Below are 20,511 nucleotides of genomic sequence, written 5' to 3'. Positions count from 1 at the left end.
AGTCATAAAAATGTGTTTGAATAATTCAAATCTTTCAAACACAGACTCATTAAAGCTGATATTTCAGTGAAAGAACACAAACACAGCCAGTGAGCGCACACAAGAGCACGTCGGCCATGATTGTTGACAGAATGACCTTTTAAACAATAGTCTACCTAATGGGGTAGCCTATTCACAACATTAAACTGTTTCTAGCCCTTTTGTAGACACGTCCAGTTTCTCGAGAACGACAACAAATTATATCCGAAGACATCAACATGCAACACGATCTGAAGGAACCATGTTTTGTCTGAATATGACACAAATATCAAACATCTCAAAAACAAATATCGTCCTATTGTTATGGCCTTGATTGCTTATAAACTCAAAAGTCATCAACGCTAAATTCAACCCACCCTTAGTTTCACCCTCCAATGCGATAGATGGCAGTATTGAGTCATACCTCTCGCTTGCCAATGCGAGAGCTGGGACTACTGACCGCTGTCCGAGGTTGCAAAGTGTCAAAAAATATCAGTTTGTGCTGTGGAGGGGAGCTGGAGCCTGGTTGAATGCCTTACACTTAAAATTAAGTAGTTTTAACCACTACTTTCAATTTACTATTACAACCAGCGTATTGGAGTTTGTGTCTTGTAATAGAGGATATCTGGCTACAGCTATTACTTAAACAAAAGATAACTGTGAAGGTACAACCACGAGTTTGCAGATGCAGTTCTTAGAGCAAACACGAAGACGTTACCTACAGCACAATTTTGGATTCAGCTAGCCTCCGTTTAACCTCGACTGCCTCAACCCACAAAAGACTGAATAACTCAAAGCAGTAGGTAAGTGTGAGTGTATATATCGTGTCCTTGTCCTGTCAGAGCTTAAGTTAGGAGTTAATAAGCTTTGGAGTTAAAATAGTGTCAAAGCCCGTGCTATGTGCTGGGTTAAAAAAAAAAAAAGAAGAAACTTGGGGTCAAGTTTCTTGCTATGGTGTGTCCGTCTCTGATATCTACCACAGCTACTTTTGAATTTAATATTTGAATTTGCGATTCTGGGTTAAAAAAAAAAGAAAGAAAAAGAAACTTGGGGTCAAGTTTATTGCTATGGTGTGTCCGTCTCTGATATCTACCACAGCTACTTTTGAATTTAATATTTGAATTTGCGATTCTGTTCACACACGCACTTTGTGAAGCTGTTACTGGAAAACTGCCACGTACTTAAGTAGAGAGCGTCATTGTGTGTGTTTTTGTGCAACAGATCATGTCGGTGGAGCTGGAAGTGTTCGTGGGAAACAACACCATGATGGATGAGGACGTCTACCAGCTTTGGCTGGATGGATATGCAGGTGTGTGACTTGTTAGAGGCACATTCAAGGGCTTGTTTCACTACAGATGTGAAGGGAAAATTGGGCAGCGGGGACTTTCATCTCCATTTGGTTCCCTTCTCTTTCTCTCTTAAGTACTGTACTGAGTGAGTGATTAATAATGAATGACACATCTCTCTCCATCCCTCTCTCTCTCTCTCTTTCTTCATGTCTCTCTCCCTCCCTCTCTGTGTAGTGAATGATGCGGTTCGGCTGCGTATGGAGGCAGGGGAGTTACGTGACTGTGACGTGAGCACAGACGTCGTGCTCAGCGACACCATGGACCAGTTCAGAACCTTCCAGATGTGTGAAAAGCTCCTGCACAGTCCTTCCAAACTGGCCAATCAGCTGCTCTTTCAGATCCCTCCGCAGAAACAGGCCATGATGATAGAGAGGTACACACACACACACACACACACACACACGCACAGACAAAACAGAGAGGTGAGGGGTGACGCATCACACAGAGCAGGGTTGATGGAGTAATGAATACACACATCCTCCCACTCCTACTGAGCAATTTAGGGAGATAATTGAATATACCAACACACACACACACACACACACACACACACACACACACACACACACACACACACACACACACACACACACACACACACACACACACACACACAGTGATGCCTTACACCCCATAGAGAACTGCCTTAGGGATCAGTGGAAGAGCACTGGAATTGAGAGGGTCATCAGATAATAAATGATTAGGCTACATCAAGGCCAGATTAGGGCCAGATTCAAGTCTCACCCATTCTCTGTGCTCCTGCCTGAGTGCTGTGTTTGGTCGGGTAGGTACTATCAGTTTGACCGCCCCTTCGCGAGGGAGGTCCTGGGCAAGAAACTGTCCAAGGGCATGAAGAAGGACCTGGATGACATCAGCTCTAAGACGGGCATCTTGGTGAAGAGCTGCAGACGACAGGTGTGGGAGACATCAACAACTCGAACCGCTACTTTTACACCACTCACACACACACACACCTGATGCCGATCCGGTACAGACTCAGAGATTCAGAGCCACACCACCTCAGGGCCACATCTACTGCACAATAAGATGACATCTTAATAATAACAATAATAATAATTTTCTAGTAAAAAAAATATAATGATAATGATAGATTTGATTTAATGGCGCCTTTCATGACACTCAAGGTCACCTTGATCTCTTTGGTCATCCGGAGAAGACATCAGTTACCTGTTTACCTCTAGCAGAGACGTGCCGTCATGGCAACACTGTCAAATCTGAATATAGTTGTCGGTCAACGATGGGTGGAAGAATTTACGATCCGCTTACCGGAAGTAATTCGTAGATTCTTCCACCCATCGTTGACCGACAACTATATGCAGTTGTTATTAGAATCTCTACATTTACAAAATGTATGAGGTCATAAGTGGAACTCAGGTATTCAGTTTTGTTATATTTTTTGGAATCTTCCTCAAACTGCAGTGGCTGTCTATTTGATCCTTGCTCCGTTGAAAAAAACAACTCCAGGCTGCATACGTAATTGGGGAATAAAGCGAATGTTGCCTCTGCATTTACATTTAAATACATTTACAACCAATACAAATAATAAATACAAGTACATTTAAATGTCTTATGCAGACACAGTATGAACAGACAATGAAAGAGGAAACATGGAAAGGGGGGGGGGGGGGCACACACTGATCTGATCTAACAACAGCTGCACGCTCTAAGAGCTGCTTGTTGATTACTGAGGGGTGCCGGTAAGTGGCCTGACCTTGGGATGTAGTTTGTTGCTCATTGTTGTGCTGTAAGTGCTGCCATGTCATAAGGGTTGTGTATCGATTGCTGTAAATGGTATGTCTCTTGATCTGGTTGTTGGTTGGCAGTTTGATGTTACTGTTGTTATTTCTGACCCCCTGTCTCTGCTGGTGCAGTTTGATAACTTCAAGCGAGTGTTCAAAGTGGTGGAGGAGCTCCAAGGCCCCCTAGTGGACAATGTGCAGCGTCACTTCCTGGTCTCTGACTCTCTGGCCAAGTAAGGAATGCTGGCTTTACCAGAACTAGAAATATAATATATATATAATAAGAACAGTTGCAAATATGTGGTTATTGATCACTGTGGTAGTTGTTGGTCTACGGTATTGTAAACTAGGTTCAAGGTCCGAGGTCAGGCACTCATTGTGTCTAAACAGAAGGGCTAGGAGCTGTTCAAAGCTCTCATAGAAATGGAAACGGAAGTAGAAATGTGAAAAAGCTCTTCTAGCTGTGCTCACCAGTGTGTTGTGTCTCTCGAATGTTACACTCTTCACAGGGATTATGCTGCCATTGTGTTCTTCGCTAACAGTCGCTTTGAGACGGGCAAGAGGAAGCTGCAGTATCTGTCCTTTCAGGACTTTGCCTTTTGTGCCGGGCAGCTCATCAGCTACTGGACCGTGGGAGCCGTGGGTAAGATGCATTGTGGGACTCGTCTCTCATTATGTCATAAGGTCAGAGTTAGGTTTTTTTTTGGTAACAGTCCGGAAGATTCTGGGTCAGAAACATTTTCAGGAGTGTCCCAGAGCTTGCGTCTGATTGGTGGAGGACAGGTGTCTGTAGGTCTGATGGTGACTCACTCTGGGAGCTTAATGATGAGGGGGGAACACTCACACTCTATTGGTGGGGAGGGAACGAGGGAAAGAGAGGGAGAGAGAGAGGGAGGGAGAGAGAGAGGGGGGAGAGGGAATGAGGGAAATAGAGGGAGAGCAGGGACATGGGAGGGATAGGGACAGATTGAGAGAGAGATGAGAAGAATGCAGAGGTGAAGAGAGAGACAGAGAGAGAGGGAGAGAGAGAGAGGGAGGGAGGGAAAGGGGGCATGAAGAGAGAGTACGGGAGACGAGAGCGAAAGACAGAGGGAAAGGAAGAGGAAGAAGTTGAGAGAGAAAAAGGGAAAGGGGAAAGAGAGTGTGATGGAAGGGGAGAGAGAAAAAAATATATAGAGAAAGAGGGAACATTCCTGCCAATCATTAAATGTAGCACACACACACACACACACACACACACACACACACACCGTCTCTTCAGACTTACATTGGAGCCTTCTCCCTCTGGGGATGCCTCAGGCTCTGGACCCATAATGAGGCTCAGAATGAGGGCTCTGATTGGACAGACTCTGAGATGATGTCATAGGTCCCCTGGCGGTGCTGATTCCGGGTCAGGGAGCTCTTATTAGGCAGACCCAGAGCAGCGATGGCCTAATGATGATTCAGATGAACCCGTATGTGGTTAGTGCTAAGTAAAGGATCTAGTGAAAGGCTTATTAGTAATAATATTATGAGGTAACGGTAATAAGACTACAAGCTGTTTGACTGTGTATCATCTGTTTTGTCCCTTCAAACTGCGTGTCCTTCTGTTTTCAGATAAAATGATGGAGGATATAGACGTGGACCTGGAGAAGGAGTTTCTGCACAACCTCAAAGATCTCAAGGTCCTCATCAATAATAAGGACATGCTGGACCAGCACAAGAGGTATCAATACTAACACTCACATAGACGGGCCACTGTATGGATTTATATATATATACTGTATGTAATATGTATATATGAAAGATATATAGGTGCACAGTATGCTACATTATTATATGTACATACATGTGAGTAGTATGTTTGGGTTAGAAGCGTGTTTGAATGTTTGGGTTTTGTGTGTGTGTGTGTGTGTGTGTGTGTTATTCTCTTCTTAGCCTGGTGTGTGCCCAGTTAAGAGGCAGAATAAAAGTCTTCAGTGAAATGGACGCAAACTTTAAGGTGAGTGTCTCCTGAACCTCCTGATTGAACCCTACTCTATTCCTGCCAGAGATCCACAGGCTTCTCAAAGTCACAAAGCAACAGCACTGGAATATTTAGGACATACAAATATGGTTCATGACATGGCTGATTAGATTGCCCTTTGTGGATAAATCATATGAAAGCAGCAGGAAGGAGTTTTTCTCTACACCTAGCCAGCTTGGTAGCTAAAAGCTAACAGACATGCCTTGCAAACACCAACACCAGAAGCTAGGTAGCTTGCCAGCGGATGTATTTTGATGATATATTTGATGATGGAAAAGCTGCTCTTATATTTGGAATGACGGGTGCCTCTATGCGTCCTTCACATGACCATCAAAATTACTTTGAAAATGACACAAAAACTAGCCACAAAAAGATACCCAAAAAGGACTTCCTGTATACTGTGAGTATTGCTAATATACCATGGGTATTTGTGCATTATTGCTATTGTGAGACTGAGTGAAGCAGTGGTGTTGTTTCTGCCTCCTCTCTCTCTCTCTCTCTCTCTCTCTCTCTCTCTCTCTCTCTGCTGTGGAACCTCCAGAACCTGTCCAGAGCTCTAGTGAACATTGCTGCCAATCTCACCCACAACAAAGACGTCAGGGACCTCTTCATAGACCTAGTGGAGAAGGTAGCAGACCAAAAAATCATCAGGAGGAAATGGACTCCTTTAAATCATTAAAAAATGAATTTTGATATGTTCATAATGTTTTAAGGCAGTTGATTAGTCCAAATCATGTTATGTGTTATTGAATGATAATGATTTAGTCCTAGTTACATTAGTCCCTTACGTTGTGTATGTCTCTGTTGTCAGTTTATTGAGCCCTGCAAGTCAGACAAGTGGCCAGTTGGGGACCTCAGACTCTTCCTCACCCACTACACAAGCACAGCACACATGCTGGAAACATTCAGGTTTGTTTGCGCGCGTGTGTGGTTGAAGCATTCAGGGGTGTTGGTGTGTGTGCGTGCATGCGTGTGTGTGTGTGTGTGTGTGAGTGTGGAAACTTTCAGCGGTGTTTGTGTGCGTGTGTGTGTGTGTGTGTGTGTATTAACGTGATCTCGGAACTTTCTACATTTACATTTACATTTACATTTAGTCATTTAGCAGACGCTTTTGTCCAAAGCGACGTACAAGGGAGAGAACAGTCAAGCTAAGAGCAATAAAAAGCATGGTGTAACAATAAATACTACTTTACATGAAAATTAGAAAAACAACGACCTAGAAAAAAGGAAAAAGAAGTGCAGGAATGTAACTGCTGAAGTGCAAGTTAAGCGCTAGTCAGGTGCCAGTTAGGAGGGGAGGTGCTCTCTGAAGAGTTGGGTCTTCAAAAGCTTCTTGAAGGTAGAGAGGGACGCCCCTGCTCTGGTAGTACTAGGCAGTTCGTTCCACCAACGTGGAACTACAAATGAAAATAGTCTGGATTGCCGTGCTTGCACGGACGGCAGTGCCAAACGACGCTCACTAGACGAGCGCAGCGTCCTGGGTGTAACATTTGCCCTTACAAGAGCATTTAGGTAGGTGGGAGCAGAACCAGCAAGCACTCTGTAGGCAAGCATAAGTGACTTGAACTTAATGCGAGCAGCTACTGGCAGCCAGTGGAGCTCAATGAGTAGCGGGGTGACGTGTGCCCTTTTCGGTTGGTTGAACACCAGACTCTCTTTCTCTTTCTCTTTAAGATACAAGCCCATCTGGGACAGATACATGGGCGTAATCAAAAGCTGCGTTCTGAAGATGTACCACGACTGAGGGCCTAAACACAGAGGCCCTCTAGGGGGCGCTAGTCAACACCCTGCCCATGACTGAGGGCCTAAACACAGAGGCCCTCTAGGGGGCGCTAGTCAACACCCTGCCCATGACTGAGGGCCTAAACACAGAGGCCCTCTGGGACACTCAACACTCTCTCCTCCCCTCTCATCTCCAATCTTCTTCTCTCTTCTCCTATCCTCTCCTCCCCTCTGCTCTCCTATCTTCTCCTCTCCACACACTATCTCCTCTCCCATCTTCTCTTCTTCTCCTCTCCTCTCCAATCATGTTCTCTTGTTTATAAATAAATGTAAATAAAGACTTGTGTGTGTATAATGGCTTGTGTATAGTGCACTGTTTGAAGTCAAATATCTTACTTCTTGTCTTGGTTTTCCTCTCTATTATAGAGTTTACAGTAACTAGGAAACATTGGATTTAACAGCTTGGATATATTTATTATTTCAGAGCCACCAACAAAATGGTCTGTGTGTATAGTGTGTGTGTCTGTGTATGGGTGTGTGTATAGTAGGTGTGTGTATGGGTGTGTTTATATAGTAGGTGTGTGTATATAGTAGGTGTGTGTATGGGTGTGTGTATATGTGGGTATGTGATTCCAGTGAATTCTTGTAGAAAACAAAGACTATGAACCTTGAAGATATGATATTGTGTGACACCAAACGTGTATGACCGTATAAGCATATGAGGAGAGTGTTTGTGTGTGTGAGAGAGAGAGTGTGTGTGTGTGAGAGAGAGAGTGTGTGTTTGAGAAAGAGAGCGAGATGTGTGAGAGAGTGTATGTGTGAGTGTGAGAGAGATCATTAAATTGTTTTCCTGTGCCTGGGGGAGGGGGGACATTTGGCGTTTGTTTGTGTGTGTGTGCGTTTGTGTGTGTGTGTGTAAGGGGGGTGTTAAAGGGGTACTTTTACTACCCTGTAAACCCCCTGAACAGCGACAGCTGTCACCCCCACAAAGTCACCAGCCCAAACCAGTGGAAAATTCCACCAAAAATCAACTAACCCATGTGTGTGTGTGTATATGTGTGTGTGTGTGTGTGTGTGTAACTACAGAAGCCCAGTTTTCATAGCATTCATAGGGGCACATACAGCAGGCCATAGGGTGAGAGGCTGAGCTAATGTCAGCGTGGCCTGCCTTTGTGAGTGTGTGTGTGTGTGTGTGTGCGCCCGCGCCCGCGTGTGTGTGTATATGTGTGTGTTCAGCACTGGGAAGCGGGGAGTGTAGTTGCAGGGGTCTGTACTGTCCTTCATTTTGCTCTAATTTGTGCCCACATTCCTCAGACGTATCTTTTCCTCTTTCTCTCCCTCCCTTTCTCCCTCTCTCTCTTTCTTTCCCTCTTTCATTTTCTTGTCCATCTCTAGGCAGCGAATAAACCTGTCCCCTTCTCTTCCATTTTTCTCCTATCCTTCCTTCTCACTCTCTCTGTCCATTTCTCCTTTAAGCAGTAAATATCCTCATCACTCTCTTTTTCTTATCTCTTCTCTTTCTATCTCCTCAGGCAGTAAATACCCCTGTCCCTGCCCCAGGCTACAAGGGGTACCCTGCCTTCACTCTGACAGAAAGATAAAGATAAAGAGAGTGTGTGTGTGTGAGTGTAGGTATGTGCATGTTTTAATGTGTTTATGTGTGTGTGTGAGTGTGTCTGTGTTTCGGGGGAAATGATAATGAAACCCAGGCGTGTCATGCCATGCGACAGCAATGGGAGTGACTTAGGGCAGTGTGTGTGTGTGTGTGTGTATGTGTGCTTTTACAGTACAAATGCTGCATGCTGTGAGCTAATGTTTTAACAAGTGCGTGCACACACAGTGTGTGACTTTTTTTGTGTGTCTTTGTGTGTGTGTGTGTGTGTGTATATGACAAGCAGGTTGAAAGATGAAATTGGAATTTGGGCCAGAGACCAGGAATTTGCATCCTGGAGGGCTAGGGGTGGGTGGGAGGGGGGAGGTTTGGGGGTGTTGCATGGGGAGGGGTGGGGTGGAGTTTAAGCCCGCCCCTAACTCTCACACACAGTCTTTACACTTAAATCTGACTCTCTCACACGCACACACGCACACACTTTCACACTCCTGCCAGTCAACCAAGCCAGCTATCACAGAGAAGAAGAAGGAGAAGAAGAAGAAGAAGAAGGAGGACAGAAAGTGGAAGTGAAATAAAAAAAGAAGAAACGACAGAAAAGAGAAAGAGTGTAGAGTAAGTGTGTGGGGGCAGCGTTCCAGCGGACGGCTTTCAGAGGAACATTCCCACTTCACCGCAGGGAGCCTCTCCACATCCCAGAGCCCGGAGAGAAGAGATTCCCAGGAAAGGTGAGTTAGCCCCCTGAGAATGAGAGAGGGCAGAGAGCCAAGCCAGTCTGTGGTTCACAGTGCTGCATATTATGCATTCATCAACATGCACAAGTGTGTGGAAAGTTCTTGTGCATTTGTAGTCGTCACAGGCCATCAGAGGCCATGCTTTCCATTTTGGCTCCAGGTCCAACACTTTTAGCCGTGGGGTCTGGCCTTGATTTGACCCTACTTTGGTCTTGATTTGGCCCTGATTTGGCTTGAATCTGGGTCAGATCAGGGCAATATTATCTCCAAAGTCTGATACTCTCAGAGACTAGTCTTTTATATTATTAAAATGACTGAACACATTGGCATTTACTGTGGTGCTGGTATGGGGTGATATGCTAGAAAGGTATACCATGTGAAAGTCTGGTAAAGAGTGGGTGTGAGAGAGAGATGAGTCAATTAACGAATGAGCATTTGAACCAAATTATACAGTTTCAACTGCATGCGTGTGTGTGTTTGTGTGTGTGTGTGTCTTATAAAACCCCTCAATTGATCCCCCTCATGGTAACCGATCACTGGTGTAAAACCCCTTAATTGATCCCCCTCATGGTAACCGATCACTGGTGTAAAACCGCTTAATTGATCCCCCTCATGGTCTGTCACTGGACTTTGCCAGCACTTGATAAACCATCTGGAGGAATTACGACAGTTGCAAAAGTGCTGAGCCGCAGGAGGGCTGTTTAGCAAGTGGAATCTTTAATCTTTAATCTCGTCTTTTGTGTGAGTGTAAGTGTGAGTGTGTGTGTGTATGTGTGTGTGTGTGTGTGTGTGTGTAAGTGTGTGTGTGTGTGTGTGTGTGTGTGTGTGTGTAAGTGTGTGTGTGTGTGTGTGTGTGTGTGTGTGTGTGTGTGTGAGGGGATTTCAAAATTATTGCAGCTGAAAGCTCAAAGCTGACCTGGGGTCTGGACTCAGGTCTGGCTTCAATGATATGAGTTTGCCCCATGTGTATTGCACATGATGTGAGTTCGCCCCGTGTGTGAGTTTGCCCCATGTGTATTGCCCCTGACCCTTCCCTGCTGATCGCTCATGTGCACTGCTAGTGATGGCAGAGAATCTCTGAACTCAACACATACTCTACGACATGCACGACACAAGTGAAGGACACTCAACACATACTCTACGACATGCACGACACAAGTGAAGGACACTCAACACATACTCTACGACATGCATGACACATGTTAATGACACTCAACACATACTCTACGACATGCACGACACAGGTTAGGGACACTCAACACATATTCTACGACATGCACGACACAGGTGAAGGACACTCAACACATACTCTACGACATGCACGACACAGGTGAAGGACACTCAACACATACTCTACGACATGCACGACACAGGTGAAGGACACTCAACACATACTCTACGACATGCACGACACATGTTAAGGACACTCAACACATACTCTACGAGAGGAAAGACCAAACTTTGAACAGAGTAGAAGGTCCAGCAAGAACCTTTTCTGCACAAAACACAGAACACCTTCTTTGGCGTCTCTCCTAATTTCTGAGTGTCAGTACTTTGCGGTGGCCAATAGAATATGAATGAAACACACTCTGTAATAAACGCCTGTGAGAGCAGGCCTGTGAAATAAAGAGATGAAGAGACTGAGCAGAGTGGCTGCGTCCACCAAGAACTTTTTCTACAGAGAAGAACACAAAACACTCGCGGTGGAAGCTCCGCGTCATCATTTTGACGACACAGATTATCTTAAAAAATGTTTGCATGCGTGCGAGAGCTAAAGGCCTTTTTACGGAGGGTTTGGACAGTGTGTCAGGGGCATGCGCGCGTGTGTGTGTGTGTATATGTGTGTGTGTGAGTGTGTCAGGGGCCGCTCTCCTCCTGTGGCTGGAGGCAGGGCTGGAGGCAGAGCAGGCTTCCAGAAAAGCAGAAATGCCTTTCCTCTTTGTCACACTTTCCTTATATACACGCTCTGACTTTGTGTCTGTGTGTGTGTGTGTGTGTGTGTGAGTGAATGTGAGTCTGGTTCAGGACCAAACTTTGTCCCAGTCCTCTGTGTGTGTGGATGTGTGTGTGTGTGTGTGTGTGTATGTGTGTGTGTGTGTGTGTGTGTGTGTGTGTGTGAGTGTGTCTGTATGTCTGTGTCTGAGTGTGAGTGTGAGTGTGTGTGTGTGTGTGTGTGTGTGCATGTGTGTGTGTTCCTGCGCATGTGTGCACGTGTGTGTGTATATGTGTGTGTGTGAGTGTGTGTGTGTGAGTGTGTCTGTGTGTGTGTGTGTGACTGTGTGTGTGTGTGTGTGTGTGTGTGTGTGTGTGTGTGTGTGTGTGTGTGTGAAGCCATGATAGGGCAGATAAGTCAATAGAACTCTAATCACAGTTGAAATCACCTCCTTTCCAAATCCTTTGGACTTCTGTAATGATTTATAATCTCTCTCTAACTGTGTTTTCTATCTCTCACACATTCTTGTTTTCTTTTGGACAGATACTCACACAAGGAGCCAGATCTCCTGCAACAGCCACAGAGCCAGTCTTCAGGAGGCCTCTGTTTCTTTGCTACCATCTCTGTGTGTGTCTGTGTGTGTCCGCAGCAGCCCTGCACCCTGTGCGTTTGTGAGTGAGTGTGTGTGCATGTGAATGTGAATGTGTGTATGCATGTGTGCATCAGTGCAAGAGAGAAAGAAACCAGGACTCTAAATCACCCTCTGAAGTTTTTAGGGCCCTGCACTGTATATCACACCATCCCCGTGTGTGTGTGTGTGTGTGTGTGTGTGAAAGAAAGAGAAAGAACATGAGGGCTGTGTTTGCGCTGTTAAACGTGTGTGTCGGTCTTCTTCTGTGTGCCCCTGGTGCCATCTCACAGACTACAACAGCACCCAACACGTACACGGTAAGAGCACACAGCCATACACTCTCTATACACACAACCTCTATAGCTTACAATATGCACAGTATATATGTATGTATGTATGTATGTCTGTCTGTATGTGTGTATGTGTGTATGTGTGTGTGTATGTATGTATGTATGTATGTATGAAAATGTATCTGCTCTATAAACATGTTCACATTTAGTTATCACCTTGCTTTACCCAGATGTGTACATATATTATAGTATATATAGGACTAGCCAGGTGAGATATAATGTTAGAGTATATATAGGACTATCCAGATGAGATATAATGTTAGAGTATATATAGGACTATCCAGATGAGATATAATGTTAGAGTACATATAGGACTATTCAGGTGAGATATAATGTTAGAGTACATATAGGACTATCCAGATGAGATATAATGTTAGAGTACATATAGGACTATCCAGATGAGATATAATGTTAGAGTACATATAGGACTAGCCAGATGAGATATAATGTTAGAGTACATATAGGACTAGCCAGATGAGATATAATGTTAGAGTACATACAGTATAGGACTATCCAGATGAGATATAATGTTGGAGTGTAGTACAGGATTGCCCAGATGGTGAGTTGAGTGGCCAGGTGAGTCCGGGGCAGTGGGGCTCTAGGGCCTCTGCAGTATTTGCTCTCTGCTTTGTGTGCTCTACCGACCTCCATTCAGTTAAAGTGTCAGCTGATGAGTCTACTACAGTCTGTGTGTGTGTGTGTGTGTGTGTGTGTGTGTGTGTGTGTGTGTGTGTGTGTGTGTGTTCTGAAGCTATGTAAAGAACACACACACACATATTCACACACACACACACACACACACACACACACACACACACACACACACACACACACATACACACACACACACACACACACACACACACACATTCACACACATGGCTCAGACACACTGACATTTGCAGAGTGTGGCTTTCCCTTCAGTGGTACTACAGTGTGCTCCCTGTAAAAAAATAATTCTGATCTTTATCTTTCTCACACCCTTTTTTACTACCCCTCCTTTTCCTTCTATCCCTCTGCTTCTTTCTCTCACTCTTTCTCGTCTCTCTCTTCTCTCCTTCCCTCTTTCTCTCTCTCCTACACATTATCCTTCCTTCCTTCTATCTCTTTACCTCTTGCTCTCTGTCCCTCGCTCTCTCTCCCACCTTCCCTCCATCCCCTCCCTCCCTCCCGCTCTCTCTCCCTCACTCTCTCCCTCCCTCTCTCTCTCTGTCTCTCTCTCTCTCTCTCTCAGGAGTGCACAGATGGCTATGAATGGGATGCTCAGACTCAGCATTGTAAAGGTGGGTGGAGGAGTGTGTGTGTGTGTGTGTGTGTGTGTGTCTGTGTGTATGTGTGTCTGTGTGTGTGTGTGTGTGTGTGTGTGTGTGCCTGTGGAGGGAAGGACAGAAGAGGGAGGTGTTGTTCCCTTAATGATCTTGGCTGTACACGGATCAGATGTCACTCATTCTAACTGGCTGTCACTCATTTCCTGTCACGTTTCTCTCTCTCTCTCTCTCTTTCTCTCCCCCCTCTCTCTCTCTCTATCTCTCTCTCTCTCCCCCCCCTCTCTCTCTCTCTTTCTCTCTCTCTCTTTCTCTCTCCCTCCCTCTCTCTCTGTGACTTTCTCTTCCTCTATCGGTTGTCTGTCACACATGTCTTTTGCACACCCACACACATGAACACACAAGCACACACAAGCACACACACACACACACACACACACACACACACACAAGCACACACACACACACACACACACACACACACACACACACACACACACACACACACACACACACACACACACACACACACACACACACATACACACCTCCACTCGCAGTGTTTCCTAATTATCCAAAGTCTTGCACAACTAAATTGGTATGTTAGCTTTCTTCCAAAATGAATTCTCTGTCAATTTCTTTTTTCTTTTTTTCATTTTCTCCCCCATTCTCTCTCTATCTCTCTCAAGTTTCCACTGAGTCTCTTATTCTGAAGCTAAAAATAGATCTAAACATGCTGGTTATACTCTTGACCAAATTAAATTTCATTTTTCAGCACAAACTCATTTCACACAACTGAGAGAGGGAGAGAGAGAGAGATAGAGAGAGAGGGAGGGAGAGAGAGATAGAGAGATAGAGATAGAGAGATAGATCGAGATAGAGAGAGAGAGAGAGAAAGAGAGAGAGCATGAATCTTCACACCACTGAGAGTTAGAGAGAGAGAGAGTGAGAGAGAGAACGAGAAAGAGAGAGAGAGACAGAGAGATCATGAAACCCTTCCTGTCTGTCCCTCTTTAAGCAGACTCTTTCAGTCTATAGGTCTCACTCTGTCTGTAGTGTGTTACTGAGGCCTTTAACCTTTAACCTTCAACCCTGCCTCTTCCTCTATGTCCCTCTCTTTAACCCTGCCTCTTCCTCTTTAACCCTGCCTCTTTCTATGTCTGTCTCTTCTTCTCTCTCATTCTCGTTTATCACCTTATCTATTTCTCCACTCCAGGCCTACCTGTAATAACCAGACTCTGTTGTGTCCACCCCATGAGCCACATGATAACTCTTCAGGAGTTAGAAAGGGGCATGGAGATGTGATATTTTATTTTGTTAGTGATTGTGTGTGTTTGTGTTTGTGTTTGTGTGTGTGTGTGTGTGTGTGTGCGCGTGCGCGCGTGTGTGCGCGCGCGTGTGTGTGTGTGTGTGTGTGTGTGTGTGTGTGTGTGTGTGTGTGTGTGTGTGTGTGTGTGTGTGTGTGTGTGTGTGTGTGTGTGTGTGTGTGTGTGTGCGCGCACGTGTGTGTGTTTGTGTGTGTGTGGGCATGCATCAAAGGTGCATCAAGAATCCCCCCTCTGTCTCTCTGGTGCAATGTGTTTTAATGGTGTATGGATGAGTAAGAAGATGCTGGCCTAATAAAGGAGTTAACCCCCCCTTCCCTTCCTGCTCAGACATAAACGAGTGTGAGAGCATTGCGGACGCGTGTCAGGGGGAGATGAAGTGTTTTAATCACTACGGCGGCTACCTCTGCCTGCCCCGCTCCGCCTCTGTCATCACAGCCCCGGACCCCGTCAGCCAATCAGAGCAGACCATACCCATCGAGGCCAACGAGGCCTTCAACCCCTGCCCTGTGGGCTACGAGCCGCAAGGGGAGAGCTGCATTGGTGAGTGTGTGTGTGTGTGTGTGTGTGTGTGTGTGTGTGTGTGTGTGTGTTTGTGTGTGTCTCTGTGTGTGTGTGTGTGTGTGTGTGTGTGTGTGTGTGTTTGTGAGTGTGTGTGTTCAGGGCCGGCTCTATTGAGAGATTGAGATTGAGTTTTGCGCGCCCCCCCCCCCACACACACACACACAATACATCACTGAAGAGACATATATTAACTTAACCGCTTTACTTTGCATAGCAGTTTTTTCACCCACTTATAATTCTACTATTCTACATTGCAGTTCAACAATAAATGGTGCATGGACAAAAAACACCGGAATAGTTTCAGAACATTTTCTTTTTTATTATTTAAAATAATGTATTACACACTCAAAGTTAGGACTAAATCAACTCCATAAACTGTGCAAAACCATAAACTGTGCAAAACACTCTTAAGCACCTGTAAGCAAATTATGACCCTCTATACCCTAACTATACCCTCTACAAACAAAAGAGCTTTTATGGATACTGTACGTACCACTACAAAATATCTCAAATACCTCACTAATTCTTCCAGTCATTTAGGCCACTACTAATGAGGTGGTCATTTTTCTGTGAAAATAGCTTGCAGCAGAAGCAATACAGAGTATTGTTTTTCCTTGAATATACAAGCCAGCTTCTCTTGATTTTCTCCCCATTTACTAATTTCCTGTACATTTACATTACATTTACATTTAGTCATTTAGCAGACGCTTTTGTCCAAAGCGACGTACAAGGGAGAGAATATTCAAGCTACGAGCAATAGAACCTGGTGTAACAATAAATAAATACTACTTTACATTAGAAATATAACAAAATGAAATAAAAAGAAAGAAAGAGTGCAGAAGTGTAACTGCTGTAATTGCAAGTTACGCACTAGTCGAAGTGCCAGTTAGGACGGGAAGTGCTCTCTGAAGCTCCACTGTAGAAGTGGTTGTGGTGGCAGCTTCTCCCATCATCTCTTTTTTGGAAATGTAAAGTCTGGACTGGTCTGGTATGGTCCTCTGCAAACTAACTAACTATCCTTACCGGATCACAGAGGGCTGGCCAGTCAGCAGGATCTATAGGTTCTCCCTGGATATCAGGAATTGCGGAGGGTGAGGTGTCTGCAGGCGGCAGTGTAGTTTCACTGGTGCCCTGAGTGCTTGATGTGGTCCTGGATGTCCCTTCACCTTCACCTGTATTCAAGCATATTGTATAGCCAGACAAGCAGTGTTTAATATAATAAGTGAAATGATCATGAATGTGGTTGAACTTCTATTAGAAAACAAGCTATTGTATTTAATACATGCTAACATGTTTCTATTGTACTTTAAAGTATGGATGTGGCTTGAATAAATACTATTAAATAGACTCACCTGATGCAGGCGGTGTGTTCCTGGCCTGTGTGTTACTGGCCACTTGAGAACTACTGGATGTCCCTTCTCCTGCAGCTGTATTTAAACACAGAATTCATCCATGCTGTTCATTACACAATTGCATTTGGTCATTTCTATCATCCTACCACATAGTTGCATTAATACATTTTATCTGACCATGTAACTTGTAATAGATACATTACAATTACTGCCACCACTGCTACAAGGCTAAATAATACTAGGCTACTGATGACAATTAGTAGTATTAATGTGATGTGATTATGAAAGTAATAATTGCTAATAATAATAATAACAATAACAAAAACAGCAACAATAGTACTAGTTGTGTAGGCTACTTACAGAGGCGAATCAGGCGTCCTTTCTCCAGCAGGTGCCGGCCTTTGCAAAAATTGCCTGAGTGCATCTGGCCAATTTAAAACAAAAATAAAAAATGAGAACAAAACAAAACAAAAAACATATATATTTTAGTATATTCCTGGGAAGGAACTGTACAGAAGGGTGAACACCACTATCCCCAAAATGGTTACTGTGTGTATGCACCTGCTAGTTGTGAATTCACTAAACAGAACTTATGCCATTTATAATGAATGTAGACAGCAACTGTAGTTTTCATAACTAGCATACGTTATCCAGATACTGGTCTTTTGACATTTACATCCATGTAGGTTATCAGTGAAGTTACGTTTGCTAGTAATAGCCTACGTAGCAAATTAGCAAAGTAACAGTCGCTAGCTAGCTATAGCAATGAAACGTCCAATATTAGGTGATGCACAATACTACATTTATTTCGTTTGACACCTTAATGGCTGAGATGAGAAGACTTACCTCTATACTTGGCTTTCTTTTCCTCTTCTTCCTTTCTTCGTTTTCGTCCCTGTGCTCCAGATGGTTTAGACCGCTTCATTTTTGCGAATGCCACGTAGTTAACACGCTCACCCCACCCTGGCTGTGTGCAGGAGCCCTTACGTAACTAACGTAATCTAACGTAACTTAACGCAACCGCCCCCCCCCCCCCCCCCCCAATTAGGAAATGATCGACAATAACCATCAATTCAATTTAAAAATCGGGTTGACAAGTAAACGTGTGGCTGAAGGGGCGCCCTAGGATGATCATGATTAATAAACATGTTTTAATTCGCTTGTTATTCTCACTATGATTAATGGGAAGTAGGTCTAAGGGCGACCCTAGAGGGCGCCCCCAACCCATTTGTCGCCCTAGGCAGTCGCCTAGTTCGCCTATAGCAATCGCCGGCCCTGTGTGTGTTTGTGTGTGTGTACCTGTGTGAGGATGGCAAATGAGGAGAGCATTTGGGTTTCAGAGCTGTTGTGTGAGTTATTCTGCTGTGAAGTTCTCATAACTGATCCTGATCTCTCTTTCTCTCTCTATCTCTCTGTTGACGCGTGTGTGTGTGTGTGTCTGTGTGTGTGTGTGTGTGTGTGTATTGTATTGTATAGATGTGGATGAGTGTGAGCTGGATCTTCATGACTGCCAGCCCAGCCAGCAGTGTGTGAACATGGTGGGCACCTTCAGCTGCCAGTGTCCCGATGGGTACAGTAAGATTGGCGTGGAGTGTGTAGGTAAGAGATGCCAGCCTTTGGACACACACACACACACACACACACACACACACACACACACACACACACACACACACACACACACACACACACACACTCTCATTGTGTTTTATCAAGCCTTCTCACCCTCTCTTTGTCTGTTCTGTTTTTTTCCTGTCACCCTCACTGTCCTCCCACTCTTTTCTCCTCTCCTGCCTCATATTCTATCCTTCTACGCCTGAATCATCTCCTTCTCCTCCTCTCCTCTCTTCTCCTCTCCTCTTATCTCCTCTCCACTCCCCTCCTCCTCTCTTCTTCTCTCCCCTCCCCTGCCCCCCTCTCCTCTACCTTCCCTTCCTCACCTCTCCTCTCCCTTCCCTTCCCTTCCCTTCCTCTCCTCTCCTATCCTCTCCTCTCCTTCCCCCTCCTCCTCTCTCCTCTCTCCTCCTGCTACAGATATAGATGAGTGTAGGTACAGGTACTGCCAGCACCGCTGTGTAAATCTCCCCGGCTCCTTCTCCTGTGAGTGTGAACCAGGCTTCCAGGTGGCCTCCAACAACCGCTCCTGCGTGGGTGAGTTTAAAAAAAAAAAACAGCTCATAGTAGAACCAAAGTCCTCGCAGGCCAGTCTCACCACTCGGCAGCCATCTTGGCAAGCCTCCGGGCAGCTATTTTGGGCAAACCAGATCAGGCTCCTGTCGTGCAGGGGAGGAGAAACCTCAGTTATGCCATTTCGAAACAATGTGATTGGCTCTTTATAATACAGGGCAGGACTTCCTGTTCCAAATACTCCATGTTTAGTGTTACGGCTTCCCTCCTCTTTCCCCCATTAATTTCCCCGTCAGTGATTTGTCTCCTCTCCATAATGTCTCTGGTAGATCTAGAAATGGTTCCTGAATTAGCAAAAGTGTTACCACCCACCAAAAGTTCTCTCTTTGATGAGTATCTCTGATCAGATCTCATATTGTTTGTGAGTGTGACACAACAGTTCTACCAAACCTCTGGTTTCTCAGTATATAACCTCGACTAGTTATGAATTAAACCAGTTTAGCAGACTGGAATCCCTGTGTGTGTGTGTGTGTGTGTGTGTGTGTTTGATCTGATGACCTTACCTGATCTTCTCTCCCAGACGTGAATGAGTGCGACATGGGGGGCCCGTGTGAGCAGCGCTGTTTTAACACCTACGGCACTTTCCTGTGTCGCTGTGACCAGGGCTACGACCTGGCCCCTGATGGCTACTCATGCAGTGGTGAGGCACACCCCACTTCCTGTCTCCTGTCTCCTGCTTCCTGTGGTGCTTAATGTAGAAGTGTTCCTCTCTTTTTTATGCGTTTGTCATTTAAGATTAGTTTTAAGCCATTGTCTTGCATTTTTGGTCTTTTCTCTCTCTCTCTCTCTCTCCCTCTTTCTCTCTCTCTCTCCCCCCCCCCCTCTCTTTTCCCTCTTCTTCTCCTCTGCTGTGTGAAGTTGGACATGATGGGCAGATGGTTTTTAAAGTGTGAGAGGGAGGAGCTGAGCTTTTCCTTTTCTTTTATTAATGTAATGGTGTAAACCTTGTTGGTTGGAGGTTGTAATATTTTATGTTTCAGTGGTGTAATTGTGTGACAAAGTTGGTCAAAGATTTAATAAAGGAGTGTTAAACCTCTCTCTCTCTCTGTCTCTCTCTTTTTCTCTCTGTCTCTCTCTTTTTCTCTCTCTACCCCTCTACTCCCCCCCCCCCTCTGTCTCTCTCCCCCCCCCCCCTCTCAGATATTGATGAGTGTAGCTACTCTAGCTACCTATGCCAGTTCCACTGTGTGAATGAGCCGGGGCGCTTCTCCTGTGAGTGTCCAGAGGGCTACGAGATCCTAGGCACCCGCCTGTGCCAAGGTAACTAGCCCACCTCCGCTCTCCTCACCTCCACTCTCCTCACCTCCTCTCTCCTCACCTCCTCTCTCCTCACCTCCTCTCTCCTCTCCTCTCCTCACCTCCACTCTCCTCACCTCCACTCTCCTCACCTCCTCTCTTCACCTCACCTCTCCTCACCTCTGTTCTCCTCACCTCCTCTCTCCTCACCTCTCCTTTCCTCTCCTCACCTCTCCTCTCCTCTCCTCCTCTCTCCTCACCTCCTCTCTCCTCACCTCCTCTCTCCTCACCTCCACTCTCCTCACCTCCACTCTCCTCATCTCCTCTCTCCTCACATCTCCTCACCTCCTCTCTCCTCACCTCTCCTCTCCTCTCCTCTCCTCCTCTCTCCTCACCTCTCCTCTCCTCCTCTCCTCACCTCCTCTCTCCTCACCTCCTCTCTCCTCACCTCTCCTCTCCTCACCTCCTCTC

The 20,511-nt window shown here is 45.3% G+C and overlaps 2 protein-coding genes across 2 annotated transcripts in view; both read left to right on the top strand.

Moving 5' to 3' along the window:
- The first annotated feature begins 463 nt into the window (after positions 1 to 463).
- LOC105911339 (acidic fibroblast growth factor intracellular-binding protein B-like) lies at positions 464 to 7,109 on the top strand. Its single transcript, XM_031572238.2, has 11 exons — positions 464 to 821; positions 1,240 to 1,327; positions 1,542 to 1,740; positions 2,156 to 2,282; positions 3,260 to 3,360; positions 3,637 to 3,770; positions 4,724 to 4,832; positions 5,045 to 5,108; positions 5,674 to 5,760; positions 5,944 to 6,041; positions 6,807 to 7,109. Exons 2-11 carry the CDS (start codon positions 1,243 to 1,245, stop codon positions 6,874 to 6,876), a joined length of 1,074 nt encoding a protein of 357 aa, XP_031428098.1. The 5' UTR covers positions 464 to 821; positions 1,240 to 1,242; the 3' UTR covers positions 6,877 to 7,109.
- Positions 7,110 to 8,582: 1,473 nt separating this feature from the next.
- Positions 8,583 to 20,511, top strand: part of LOC105911331 (EGF-containing fibulin-like extracellular matrix protein 2) — a 14,592-nt gene continuing 2,663 nt past the window's right edge. The window contains exons 1-8 of the mRNA XM_031571228.2: positions 8,583 to 9,191; positions 11,674 to 12,078; positions 13,346 to 13,394; positions 15,032 to 15,244; positions 18,094 to 18,216; positions 18,652 to 18,768; positions 19,325 to 19,444; positions 19,945 to 20,064. Of these exons, the coding sequence (XP_031427088.1) occupies positions 11,980 to 12,078; positions 13,346 to 13,394; positions 15,032 to 15,244; positions 18,094 to 18,216; positions 18,652 to 18,768; positions 19,325 to 19,444; positions 19,945 to 20,064 (841 nt within the window). The 5' untranslated portion in view covers positions 8,583 to 9,191; positions 11,674 to 11,979. The remainder of the gene's footprint in view (positions 9,192 to 11,673; positions 12,079 to 13,345; positions 13,395 to 15,031; positions 15,245 to 18,093; positions 18,217 to 18,651; positions 18,769 to 19,324; positions 19,445 to 19,944; positions 20,065 to 20,511) is intronic.

Source organism: Clupea harengus, chromosome 8 (assembly GCF_900700415.2).
Source record: "Clupea harengus chromosome 8, Ch_v2.0.2, whole genome shotgun sequence".
Classification (NCBI taxonomy): domain Eukaryota; kingdom Metazoa; phylum Chordata; class Actinopteri; order Clupeiformes; family Clupeidae; genus Clupea; species Clupea harengus.
The sequence above is the reverse complement of the archived record's forward strand: the minus strand, read 5'-3'. Positions and strand labels throughout refer to the sequence as shown.

What these genes read in the sequence shown, in the direction of transcription:
- LOC105911339 (XM_031572238.2), top strand. Translation starts at nt 1,243, where the DNA reads ATGTCGGTGGAGCTGGAAGTGTTCGTGGGAAACAACACCATGATGGAT. An exon ending in GTCTCTGACTCTCTGGCCAA is followed by an intron (nt 3,361 to 3,636) that starts GTAAGGAATGCT and finishes CACTCTTCACAG; the next exon opens with GGATTATGCTGCCATTGTGT. An exon ending in TCATAGACCTAGTGGAGAAG is followed by an intron (nt 5,761 to 5,943) that starts GTAGCAGACCAA and finishes CTCTGTTGTCAG; the next exon opens with TTTATTGAGCCCTGCAAGTC.